The sequence below is a fragment of the Rhinolophus sinicus genome, linkage group LG03 (genome assembly GCF_036562045.2).
Source record: "Rhinolophus sinicus isolate RSC01 linkage group LG03, ASM3656204v1, whole genome shotgun sequence".
Taxonomy (NCBI): Eukaryota; Metazoa; Chordata; class Mammalia; order Chiroptera; family Rhinolophidae; genus Rhinolophus; species Rhinolophus sinicus.
The window spans coordinates 103,303,351-103,316,787 of NC_133753.1; the positions used below are offsets into that span (position 1 = coordinate 103,303,351).

Genomic DNA, 13,437 nt, shown 5'->3' on the forward strand with positions numbered 1-13,437 from the left:
GCTGGTGAGTAAGGGGATGAGAACTATTAGATGATTGTCATCCCTAGTTATCTTCCTTACAAGGGAGAACAAAGGATGCTTTTATAAACTAATGCAATACTCATTCTAGTATGACCCAAGCTGTGAACTCCCTCTCTCCCAATCCATTCTATATTTAGGACCTTTGGGAATATTCGTCATATTTGAAGTGTTGGAAGAGCTAAGTCTAATTTTTTTTTTTGTTCATAGGTGGTCGTGTGGTGGTAACAGATGCTGAAAGGTCAATGCTATCTCCAGGTGGAAGGTAAAACATATTTCATTAGTACTAATAAACTTCCACACCTCACCACATTTAAGTTTTTAGATTATTGAGGTATTAGAATATTAAAAAGGCCAAGTGTCACACATCTTGAAGTTTAATATGCAGTTGAATTGTTTGGGGATCCTGTGAAATTCCAGACTTACTAGTTCTGAATGGTAGTAGTTCCTGGTGAAACTGATGTGATTGTCTGATGGTCACATTGTAGATAGGAAGACTTTGTTGTAAAGTGGAATTAGAAAGTTAATATGCTACTTTTATTATTTTGTTACACTTTCCTTAAAAAAGGTTTGATTGGAATGAAAGTAGTCAATTCAATTGACAAGTCATTTATGCAAGAAATAAATGTGTAAATTTTAAACTTGACTGAGTTTTGCATGCAGCTTGGTCAGGTGGATGGTTTTGTACTGAGGCCCAGTGCGTTTGAATAGCGGCCCTCACCAATGCATCGCCATCATCAGGGTTTCCTTTTTCTTTCAGTTGTGGCCCCGTCAAAGTGAAAACTGAACCCACAGAAGAGTCTGGTACGTACTAGTGCTTTTAGTATTAATTACGAAATTTAAATAACGAGGCCTTTTTCTTAATGTAGGTTATATTTTGACTCATTACTTATTATATTATTTTGATGAGAAGTGGACAGATTTATGCCAGTGGGTGACATTATTTGTTAATGCTATTATATTGTACAAAACCAAAAAAATAATTTGTTTGATAAATGGTAGCTAGAAGTATGTTGATAATTGCACATTTCTAGACAAAATTTAATAGCCTTTTCCCAGTTATACAGGAATAATAGTGTAAAATGTCAGCTAGTTCTACAGTGCTTTTTACAAAAATCAATATAATACCCTCTTAGTCTCTTTCTCCCTTTGCACTCCCATTTTCTACTCTCCAAGAAAACTTTTTAGGTCTAAGCTTTTTTTGCTATATAATTCCTTATTTTTAAATATTAGGTTTATTTTATACAGTTATTTCTTAGAGATTTTTTTGGATAGTTTTATTGAGATATAATTTATATGCTACAGAATTTACCTGTCTTAAGTGTATAACTCAGTGATGCTTTTAGTAAGTATACAGGGTTTTGCAGAGGTCACGTCACCACAGTCTGATTTTAGAACATTTCCATCACCCCAGATAGAAGCCTGGTTCCCCTTTGCACTCACTCCCTGTATCCACCACTGAGTCGGCTTGTATAGACATTTAATACAAGTAGAATCATACAGTACATGATGTTTTGCATTTTCTTCTTTCACTCAGCATCGTGTTTTGAGGTCCATCTTCTAAAAAACTTGCAGCGTGTCTAAGTTCATAGTGGAATGTTTTCCATTGTACAGATATACTACCTTTTCTTTATTCACTGTTTGGTAGGCATCTAAGTTGTTCCCACTTTTTGGTTGTTTTGAATACCACTGCTGTGAGCACTGACATATGTGTCTGTGTGGAAATGTCTTCATTTCTTTTGGGTAGACACCTAGGAGTGAGCTACTGCTTTTATGGTAACGCTGTGCTTACCTTTTAGCTACTGCCATACTGTTTTCCCACGTGGCTGTAACATTTTAATGTTCTTAGCAGCAGTGTATGAGGGTTTCAGTTTCTCCCTGTTTTGGCCAGCACTTGTTATTGTCTGTCTTTTTTGATTACAACTTTTCTAGTGGGTGTTTCTTTCTCTTTTTGCTTTTAAATAGACATTTTATTTTTAGAGCAGTTTTAGTCAGCAAAAGTGGGCAGAAAGTACAGAGTGTTCCCATATACCTTCTATACCCCTGCATATGCACAGCCTCCCCTGCTACGAACATCCGACAGTCTATTCAAACGGATGAGCCAACCTTGACACATGGTCACCCAAAGTCTGTAGATTACATTAGGATTCAGTCTTGTACATTCTGTGGGTTTTGACAAATGTGTAATGACAGCTATCCACCATTATAGTATCACACAGAGTAGTTTCACTGTCCTAAAAATTCTCTGTGCGCTGCCTGTTCATATCTCTCCCCCTCACACCTGGCCACCACTGATGTTTTCATTGTCTCCATCGTTTTGTCTTTTCTAGAGTGTCATATAATTGTGGTTTTAATTGCTTTTTTCTAACAATGTCGAACATCGTTTTGTGTGCTCATAAACCCTTCACATATCATCTTTGATGAAATATCTATTTAAATTTTTTGCCCATTTTTTAATTGGGTTGTTTTCTTGCCTTTTTTTGGAGTTGGATGAGTTCTTTATATAGTCTGGGTACAAGTCTTTTATCAGAACTAAGTTTTTGTAAAATATATTTTTCTAGTCTGTGGCATGTTTTTCTCATTTTCTTAATGGTGTCCTTTGAAGCCTAACAAAGTTTTAAATTTTGATGCAATCCAATTTTCCAAGTGTTGTGGTTCCCCCCCCCCCTTGTGCTTTTAGTTTACATTAGAAAAACTGCCCACCTAAAGTCATAAAGATTTTACACATATGTTTTCTCCTTGAGTTTAATAGTTTAGCTCTTATGCTTAGGTCTAAGATCCATTTTGAGTTAATTTTTGTGCATGTTGTGAAGTAAGGGACTAAATTCATCATTTTGCAGGTGGATATACTATTGTCCCAGCACCATTTTTTGAAAAGATATCCTTTCTCCTTGGATTGCCTCAGCACCTTTGTCAAAAATCAATTGACCAAGTTTACTTCTGCACTTTCGTTTCTATTCCCTTGAACTCTAATGCCAATTTTAATACCATGCCACACTGTATTCATGTAGTGTTAAGGTTTGGTTTTATTTGTTACCTATTAACATATGGAAAATGAGAATATTATTTTACACTTGCTTTCAGTACGTCTTTCCTTTTCCAACGTTTACTATATAGTTAAATCGATTTTTACTGCTCAACTTCTTTCAGATCTGAGTGTGATCTTGGACATTTTACTTAATGTTTGTTTTCTTGCCATGTTCCATTTCTAGGGCACAAGTATGTTAGCTTATTTAAGGAGCATACAGCTCTTCCTGACTTAATTACAATTTTGTTATAATTTTTTATTATCCTGATTTCTATGATGCAACTTTATCTTTTAAAAATAACATAATTTTAAAAGATTATTGTATTATTATTAGGAATATCCGGAGAGTACCAAAAAAACGTATACACATTTTAAAAAAGGAAAAAAAAGCTGTATTAAAATTGCAATACTCAATATATATTGATAACAAAAGATGAATGCAAGTCATGTGTATACATTTTTTTGGCACCCCTGATATTTTATAATTAGCCTTAGTGATTGGCAAAGGAAAATGGATATTTACAGTATTTTCTTAGTAAAGGAATATATAAACCACATAACCTGAGCATAGACTATAGGTGGGGTCCAAAAATTTCAGTTGTGTAAAACGCAGCTTTGTACTATAAAATAATGACATCTCCAGTTTGCCCTATTGCAGAGGATGGGGGTCAATTGATAGTTGTGTTCCACCTGAATGCTCACTGTGGCAGAGCCCGTCATTGTGGGCTTTTACTGTGCTCTCAAAGTAGTTAAAAATTTGTCTTATGCAGTGAATTTGAGATTTAGGATTCATCGAGGAATACAAGGATGATTTTATTAGAAAATCTTTTTAATTTACTTTTGTTTTTTTTAATTGGGGAATATTAGGGAACAGTGTGTTTCTCCAGGGCCCATGACCTCCAAGTCGTTGTCCTTCAATCTAGTTGTGGAGGGCGCAGCTCAGCGCCAAGTCCAGTTTCCGTTTTCAATCTTTAGTTTCAGGGGACACAGCCCACCATCCCATGTGGGAATTGAACCAGCAACCTTGTTGTTGAGAGCTCTCACTCTAACCAACTGAGCCATTCGGCTGCCCCTCTGGAAGCTCAGCTACAGCTCATTGTCGTCAATCCAGTTGTGGAGGGCGCAGCTCACTGGCCCATGTGGGAATCAAACCAGCAACCCTGCTGTTCAGAGCCCGCGCTCTAACCAACTGAGCCATCTGGCCTCGCTTTAATTCACTTTCTTATGTTATTGACCTAATTAGAAATTATATATCATCTGGGTAGATGATGAAAAAGCAGCAGAAATCCTTAACATGATTGGTTGAAATATATAATTGTAAATGCCAACCCATCATTCTGTTTAATTGTGAACTGCTAGAAGCACTCCTCATAAGAAAAAGAAGCACATTTTAACCAGTTTTTACCAGTGTTCTAGATGTACAAACCAGTACAGATATCAGGTATAAGTAATTAGGAAATAGAGGGCACCATTAACTTTTACAGATGATAATGGTTATGTACATAGAACACCAAAGAGAATCAACTACACTGCCACTGAAAACAAAATATAATCTGATTTTGACTTCAAGTGTTAAACATTCCAGATATAATAAAAGTTTAGGTTAAAAGCACTTGAAAAAAATTAATAACCCTTTGAATGCTTTCTAAGCAATAAATTTGACTAAAGAAAAATCTGAAAGTTTAGTATGGCAAAAATCAGCCAAAATGCATCAAGGGCATGTAAGATGGAATGGCTATTGACAAAGTTTTATTTGACTAATAAAGAGCTAATCCAAAATATAATGACCAAAGATTCAAGAAACAACAGAACATGCTGTCTAGTTAAAGATATGAAGATAAAATCCAAGAAAGATAAGTTTTGTACCCAGCAGATGGGCAAACATTAAATTCTGCCCATACCCATGCTCAGTAAAGGGTATGGAGAAACAGCAGCTGTAGAAATTCTTGCTGTGTGTATAAATTGTTATCTTATGGGCGATACTTTGACATTTTTTAAATCATTTTAAGATGTACATGTTCTTTGCACCATTACTGCCTTGCAAAAATGGCAACTAACATACAACTTCATCAGGGGAATTCTGCGTTGCCAGTAAACATGGTAAGATGAGATAGATTATAATACTATTCGTAAGACAGTTTCCTAGTTAATTGGAGAGCTACATGTGAAAGAGATGAATAGTATTGTAAAATTTTTATTTAAAAATGTTGCATTTTGAAATTATTGCAAGCTACTAAAAACCTGCAGTATAGTGTGAGGCACTTTTTCTATGATAATAAACTCATATGATAATAAGTTGCCAATATGATGCCCTGTCACGTTTTGTTTTGTTTGTTTGTTTGTTTTTTTGTTTTAAGATTTTGTTGGGGAAGGGGAACAGGACTTTATCAGGGAACAGTGTGTACTTCCAGGACTTTCTTCCAAGTCAAGTTGTTGTCCTTTCAATCTTAGTCGTGGAGGGTGCCGTTCAGCTTCAAGTTGTTGTCCTTTCAGTCTTAGTTGTGGAGGGCGCAGCTCAGCTCAAAGTCCATTCGCTGTTTTCAGTCTTAGTTGTAGGGGGCGCAGCCCACCATCCCATATGAGAATTGAACCGTCAATCTTGTTGTTGAGAGCTCCTGCTCTAATCAACTGAGCCATCAGGCCACCCCATTTTTGTGTTTTTCAAGAATAATAACAATAGGAATTTTTTATACTTTAAAGTAATCATTTATCTTAATAAAATGTAACACCTTAACTGTATTTACATTTAAAAATATAAATACTGTAATTATTGTCTGTGGATTTTTGACACATTTTGGAGAACAAACTTGAAATCAACTCAGTGAAAAGGTTAAGTTCATCATAGGACTGGTATGATTGTGGTTGAAGATTTTAGTCTGAAATGTGTAGACACTCATTTGTTCATTTCTTAAACTTGTCTGAGAGTATTATCTACTCCTGCAATCATATGATGAAATCAGCATCTTATTTTCGAGAGACCCCTGCCGTCTAATGTATTAGATTGCCCAGCAAGGGATATTTATGTTTAAACAATATATGGGAAATATATATTTAATAAGAATTTATTAAAGAATTTAAGAGTCTTTTTTTCCCTAAAACTTTTAATTGAAGCATAATGCAAAGTATGTAAAGTATAATTATATAGCTCAATCAATAAAAAGTATACATACCTCTGTAACCTTTTCACATTGTACATGAATAACACCCCAAAGAGGCCCTCTGCTGTCCCCCTCTTGTTAGTCTTTTCTCAAAGTCAACCACTTGATTCAGCATTTTTTTAACCAGAGGTTTATGCATTTTATTTTATTTTTTTCAGCTTTATTGAGGTATAATTGACATTACTTGTGTTTTAATAACAGATTTCTTTTCCCTAATTTTGACCTTCCGATATGTGGAATTGTACAACATGCTGTCTTTTATATCTGGCCACAAAGGACTACTTCAAATTGTCTATCCTAACTGTGGGCAAAGGATTATGTAGAAAAGTGTGCTTGTACCCTTGTTAACACAGAAATTTTTTAGGAAAAAAAAAAAATCAATGTATCATTATTAAAATAGGTGAAAATTATACCATCTGGAATAATTGAGTTATTACTCTGGAATATTGAGTTATTAAAACAGGTTTACATGTGATTTTCAGTGGTTGCTAAAAGTATTTTTGATACTAAGTGAATAGAGTATGACTAATATTCTCCAATTCCAAAGATAAGAACTTGTCAGAGAAAAAAATTAGCAACAAATAATCCCAGAATATTACTAGTGGTTAAAACTTTGTCTAGGTTGGATTTTTGGTGGTTTTTGCCACTTGGCTACCTAGTGTAATTTTGTCCTTTCACAGTCTTTAAAATACATATGCATTATGCTACATTATTAGAAGGGCAGAAGGGATTTCCCTGCACCATTTAACTGAATGCCCTGAAGTATAATTAATAATGTTATTTGCTTTTACAGGTATTTCCTTGGAAATGGCAGCTGTGACAGTAAAGGAAGAATCAGAGGATCCTGATTACTATCAATATAACATTCAAGGTAATACTAGTAATACAATTTTTCTTTCCAAAAATTATTAGTGGTTAAAATTAATCAATTGCCTGAGTTCCTTAAATACTTTTTACTGATTGTTGCTTGAACAATGTATACTTATGTGTGTATGTATGCTTATAATTTATCACTAGAATAAAATAGATTTGAAAAACGGGGCAGTACAATAAACTCAATTACAGGGGAAATGTAAAATAGCCATTTATACATATATAATATATATATATATATAATATATATCATATATATATATTATATATATATGTATTTGGTTTTTAAAATACAGCCATTAACATTCTTAAAAGAACAAGCAAAAGTGGCACACAGAATTTTAATTCCAGTTTCTTATGTTACTTGCAAGGCATGAGAGGTCTTCTGCACTTTTAATAGCTCTATTAGTGCAGCCATAATAACTGTTCAAATATAATCATTATCTTAAAAACTTATAAAAGGTAAGACATTAATAAAATTTACCTATTATTTTTTATTTTGTTACATATCTTTTTGATGATGAGGGAGAAATTAGGTTATAATTTCACAATGCATTTTGTTTTTTATGCATCCAGTGGGTTAGTTTAGAGGAATGTTTTCTATATTTAATAGTAAGTTTAATTTTTATAGATGCATAAAGTACATTAAAACATTTAAGTAATAAAATCTGATTTTTTATGTATATGCTTATAAAACCACCTTCACTGCAGTGAAGATAATGAAATGTCCATAACGTCCAAGTTTCCTTGTGTCCCTTTGTCATTCACTGTCTTGCCCAGCCAATTACTGATCTATTTTCTATCATTTTAGATTAGTTTCCATTTTTTAAAAGTTTATATAAATGGAATCATAATAAAGTATGTACTGTTCTCTTGGGGTGGGGTGCTGTGACTTGCTTCATTATACATAATGGTTTTAAAATTCATTCATAGTGTTGCATACATACATCAATATGTAATTCCATTTTATTGCTGAGTATCACTCCATTCTATGGCTGTACTACAATTTGTTTATCTCCTTGTCTTTTGATGGACATTTTGGTTGTTTCCAGTTTGGGACTATTAAAAAATGAAGCTGCTGTCAACTTTTGTATATAAACTTTTGTGTGGAAATATACCTTCATTTCTTTTGAGTAGATTCGTAGAAATGGAATAGCTGGGACATATGGTAGGTATTTAACTTTCTAAGAAACTGCCAAACTGTTGTGCACAGTGCTTGTACTGTTTTACATTTCCTTCACCAGTGTTCCATAGTTCTAGCTGCTCCACAGCCTTGTCAACACTTGAACAACACTTGTCTTGTTCTTTTTAGCTACTTTTTGTCTGATGATACCTCATTTTGGTTTTAATATGTGTTTGCCTAATAGGTTTAGTTCATTTAAAAAGATAAGCCTTTGTCGCTTCTGGAGCATTATAAAAGTGTTATGAGGGCCGCCCCAGTGGCTCAGGTGGTTGGAGCGCTGTGCTCCCGACTGCGTGCTCCCAACACTGAGGTCATTGGTTCGATTCCCACATGGGCTAGTGAGCTGCGCCCTCTACAGCTAAGATTGTGAACAACAGCTCTCCCTGGAGCTGGGCTGCCGTGAGCAGCCAGAGGTTGGTGTAAGCTGCTGTGTGCTGCCGTGAGTGGCTGGCAGCCAGAATGAGCTGCCGTGAGCTGCTGTGTGCTGCCTTGAGAGGCTGGCAGCCAGCGTGAGCGACCAGCAGCTGGCTAGAGCTATTGTGAGCGGCAGACCATCGACTTGTGACCCACTGCCTCAGCCAGCAGCCGGGGGAGCGCAAGGCTCATAATACCAGCATGGGCCAGGGAGCTGTCCTACAGAACTAAACTGAGAAACAACAGCTTGAACCCGGAGTGGGGAGTGGGGAGTGGGGTGGGGGGTGGGGGGTAGAGGATGGGGGTGGGGGGGTCGGGAGGCGGAAGAAGGGGGAAATATAAAAGTGTTATGAATAAATTTATTCTGGTTTGTTACCATGTGAATACATACATTTATTAAACAGTTTCATGGTGAATTTCATGATCTTTATCTGTTTTGAAAAACTTATTGCTTGTGACATTAGGAATTGCATGGCTAAAAGCTTGAGATAATTTTTAATTAAGCTTTGAGAGGATTTTTAATTAAGAAGGTAAAATTTTGGAAAATATTTAGCCTTTATAGCAGTTGTTGGTACCTGATTAACATGTATGCATAAATTTAATAAATACTGTTTAATAAAATACTCTCTTTTTTTACACAGATTATGTTTAATTTTTAAAATAAAAAGTTTGCCTTTGTCTTTGGTATTGTCTTTTTGCATTGCTGTAATCATTAGCCATGATATTAGAAGGAAGCCTTTTTGTACCCTTTTGAAATTGGAAGTGTGAGTGATTTTAAGGGGATGACTGTGTAATAAGAGTTGGAAACCCAGATGTTTGGAGAGAGTCAAGATGGCCAGAAATGATAGTATCCTTAGTGCAGTTGAAGAAGGTGGGAGAGACAACTAGTTTTTCATGTAGCAAGCTGAGAGATATAGTCCATGCAGTTTGGATATTTTTCTTTTTCTTTTTCTTTTTTATTTTTATTGGGGAACAGTGTGTTTTTCCACGACCCATCAGCTCCAAGTCAGGTTGTTGTTTTCAATCTAGTTGTGGAGGGCGCAGCTCCCTGGCCCATGTGGGAATCGAACCGGCGACCTTGGTGTTATGAGTACTGCACTCTAACCAACTGAGCCAACTGGCCGCCTTGGATATTTTTCTTGATAATTGAATTTTGACAGTTCTTTGTATATTCTGAATAAAAGTCCTTTGTGGTGTGATTTGCCAATAGTTTAATTTGATGAAGTTGAATTCTTGGGTTTTTTTCCTTGTATGGATTGTACATAAGTATCGTAGCTAAGAAATTTTAGCAGAGATTTCCTTCTGTGTTTCCTAAAATTTTTTACGTTTAGGTCTGTGATCGATGTAGACTTAGTTTTTGTATAGTGTGCAAGATACTGAGTTGGAGTTTAGGCATATTGAGTTTTTCCAGTACTATCTGTTGAAAAGGCCGTTCTTCCATTGCATTACATTTACATCTCTGTCAGTTTCTTGAGTATATTCTTTTACACTGATCTCAGTGTCTATCATTTTGCCAAAATTATGTTGTCTTGAGTACTGTAGTTTACAATGTCTTAATATCAAATTATTCTTTTTTGAACTTTTTTTGCCTGTTTTAACTCCTTATCTTCTCATATAAATTTTTAAAATAAGCTTGATTGGTTCAAAAACATCAATGATGGTGATTGTACTGAATCTATAGACTAATTTGAGTTGATATCTTGATACTGAACCTTCTGATTCTTGAGCATGGTATGTATGTATCTTATCTATTTAGCACTTCCTTGGTTTCTTTTATCAGTGCTTTGTTTTCAGCATACAGATCTTGTACAGACTTTGTAAAATTTACACCTAAGTAGTTAATGTTTTTTGGTGTTACCATAAATGGTAGTATTTTTTTATATTTCAGCTTCTGTTTATTGCTGATATATAGAACTACAATAGATATTTACATGCTGACCTTGTATCTTGTGACCTAGTTAAAATTCGCTTAGTAGTTTTAGCAACTGTTTGGAAAAATCTTTGGGATTTTAATTTTTTCCCTTTTATTTTTCTTGTGTTAATTTCACTGGCTAGGATCATCTAGCTTCTGTTGAAAGGGAGTAGTGAGAGTAGACCTCCCTGCTTTGTTCACAGTTTTAGAAGGAAATCTTTCAGTATGACAGCTCTGGGTTTTTTGTTGATGCCCTTCATCAGTTTCAGGAAGTTCCCTTGTGTCAGAGTTTGTGAAGAGATTTTATGGTGATTGGGTGTTAAATTTGTGAAAAGTCTCTTCTGCACCTTTTGAGGTGATTATATGGTGTTTCTTGTTTAGTCTGTTCAAATGGTAATGACATTAATTTTCAAATATTGAACCAGCCAAGTATCCCTGGGATAATAAACCCTACTTGGTTATGAAGTATTGTTCTTTTTATATATTGTTGAATGTTCTTAAGAGATATTGTTTTTAATTTCATTTAATAGCTATAGGACTGTTCAATTTATGTATTCTTGATTGATTTGACAGTTTCTTTTAAGGAATTTGTTTACTTTGTCTTAGCTTTCCTCTTTTTATATTAATGTCTATTTGCAAGGTCTGTCATGACGTCTTATTGTCAATTTTGTAATTTGTGTCATTCCTTTTTTCATGGTTGATCTAGCTCAGGCTTTGGCAATACTGACATTTAGATAACACAATTCATTGCTGTGGGCAGCTGTCATATGCTGTGCATTTTAGGATGTTTAGTCGTCTCCATGACCTCTAACCACTAGGTATCAGTAGCATCTTCCTAGTTGTGATAATCAAAATGTCTCTAGACATTGCCGTGTCCCTTAGGGGATGGTATCACTCTCAGTAGAGAACCGTTGGTCCAGATCTAGAGTTTTCTCAAAAAAAATTTTTTTCCTCAAAGATTTGTTACTTTCAGGGATTTACTCTTGTTTCTTTTTTTCTGCTTGCTTTAATTTTAATGTTTTTGTTTGATGTTTCTTAAGGTAGAAGCTTAAATCATTGATTTGAGATTTTTTTTCCAATATAAACATTTAATGCCGTATACATCTTAAGTATTTGTTTAGCTGCACCGCATAAACTTCCGTTTGTGTTTATTTTTATTCAGTTCAAAACATTTTCTAATTTCCCTTGTGATTTCCCCTTTGTCCTGTGGTTTATGTAGAAATGTGTAGTTTTAATTTTCATACACTTGTGGACTTTTCATATATCTTTCCGTTACTGATTTTCAGTTTCATTACGTTTGGAGAATATTTTTTGTATAATTCCAGTTATTTTAACTTTGTTAAGGTTGGTTGACAGAGTGGTACAGGTCTGCTGTATCCTTACTGATATTTCTGTCTACTTGTTCTATCAATTGTAGGAGTACTGAAATGTCTTACTGCCTCTGTGGGTTTATCTGTTTCTCCTTTCAGTTCTGTCAGTTGTGCTTCATTAGTTCTGAAGGTCTGTTGTTAGGTGTCAGTATCCCAGTATCCTTTCCCCTGGGCTCGTTTCCAGGCAACTCCCTTCTAGCGGTAACCCTTGTCCTGACTTGTTGCAACATAGATTAGTTTTGTCTGCTTTGGTATTTCATATAAATAGAATCCTTCCGCATGTACTCTTTGTTTCAGGCTTCTTTTGTAAAATATAATTTGTGAGACATTGTTGGGTGTAGTTCATTTATTTGCATTGCTATATTGTGTTTCTAAGTTGCTTTTTAAAATGAAATGTTTAAAATCTACATCCATAATGTACATCTGCTCAGGTTTACTGCGTCTTAATATTTTGTTGTCCCCCATCGCCCACATGATGTAACATGTTAAATGTGTAATTGACACCCTTCTCTGAGCTCTTTCGGATTTACACTTTTTCACCTATTGCTTCTGAGTTAACCATTTTCTTGAAATTGAGGGTTGTCTTTCCTGATAATGATTTTATACTTTTACTGTGTATATATTCCCATGGAAGTGTCTGTATATATATCCATCCACACACATATATTTTATGTATAGTATTTTCTCAGTTTTTAAGCTTGTCACAAATGTTATCATACTGTATATGTTTTATATATGTTTTTGTGTGTCGATCGTTCAGTATACGTTTTCAAAATGTATGTATTTTGTCACATGTGGATTTAATACTTTCATTGTGGTAATTACATTATGTGATCATTTGTTCATTCTTCTATATAAGGACATTTATGTTTTCTTTCAAAACTTTTGGTGTTCCCAAATAGTCTTGGACACATCTTTCTTTAAGATGGTGGTGCTCAGATGTGAGCGTTGATAAAGTTTGATTTTCACAATGACTGGTAGACACTATTAGCATTTTGAGTGTGAGGGTCAAATATGCTGCCTATCATATGAATAAAATCCAAATAAGTGCTGTTAAAACATATATTGCTAAAATTCAACATCATTGATAATCACTTGAAAGTATAATGATCTGTGAAGGTATGCTGAGCAAATATTAACCAAAAGAAATCAAGTTGCGCAATATTAATTTGAGGCCAAAAAAAAAAAAAGGAAAAAGTGTATAGAGTAAGACTACATAATATATATAGTAATAAGTCACTAAGTTGATAAAGCAATCATTAGTTTTATATACCTAACAATGTAGCCTCAAAATAAAACTAGAAATAAAGAATTGACATAATTATGACATATTGATAGATCTAGTCACGTGGGAAATTTTAACAGAAACAAATGAAGAGTACTTATAAATGATAAATAGAATATTTTAACTCTACAGTTTACAAACATAAGCTAATTGATGTATATCCAGAATTCTATACCCAGCAAATAAATGTTTACTT

General features: G+C 34.5%; 1 protein-coding gene across 13 annotated transcripts in view; it reads left to right on the top strand.

The window, feature by feature from the left end:
- GTF2I (general transcription factor IIi) overlaps positions 1–13,437 on the top strand; it is a 94,959-nt gene that overhangs the window by 35,731 nt on the left and 45,791 nt on the right. For all 13 annotated transcript variants that reach the window (XM_074328439.1, XM_074328445.1, XM_019754947.2 and 10 more), the window contains 3 exons: positions 229–283; positions 779–822; positions 6,998–7,075. In XM_074328439.1, coding sequence (XP_074184540.1) covers positions 229–283; positions 779–822; positions 6,998–7,075 — 177 coding nt within the window. The remainder of the gene's footprint in view (positions 1–228; positions 284–778; positions 823–6,997; positions 7,076–13,437) is intronic.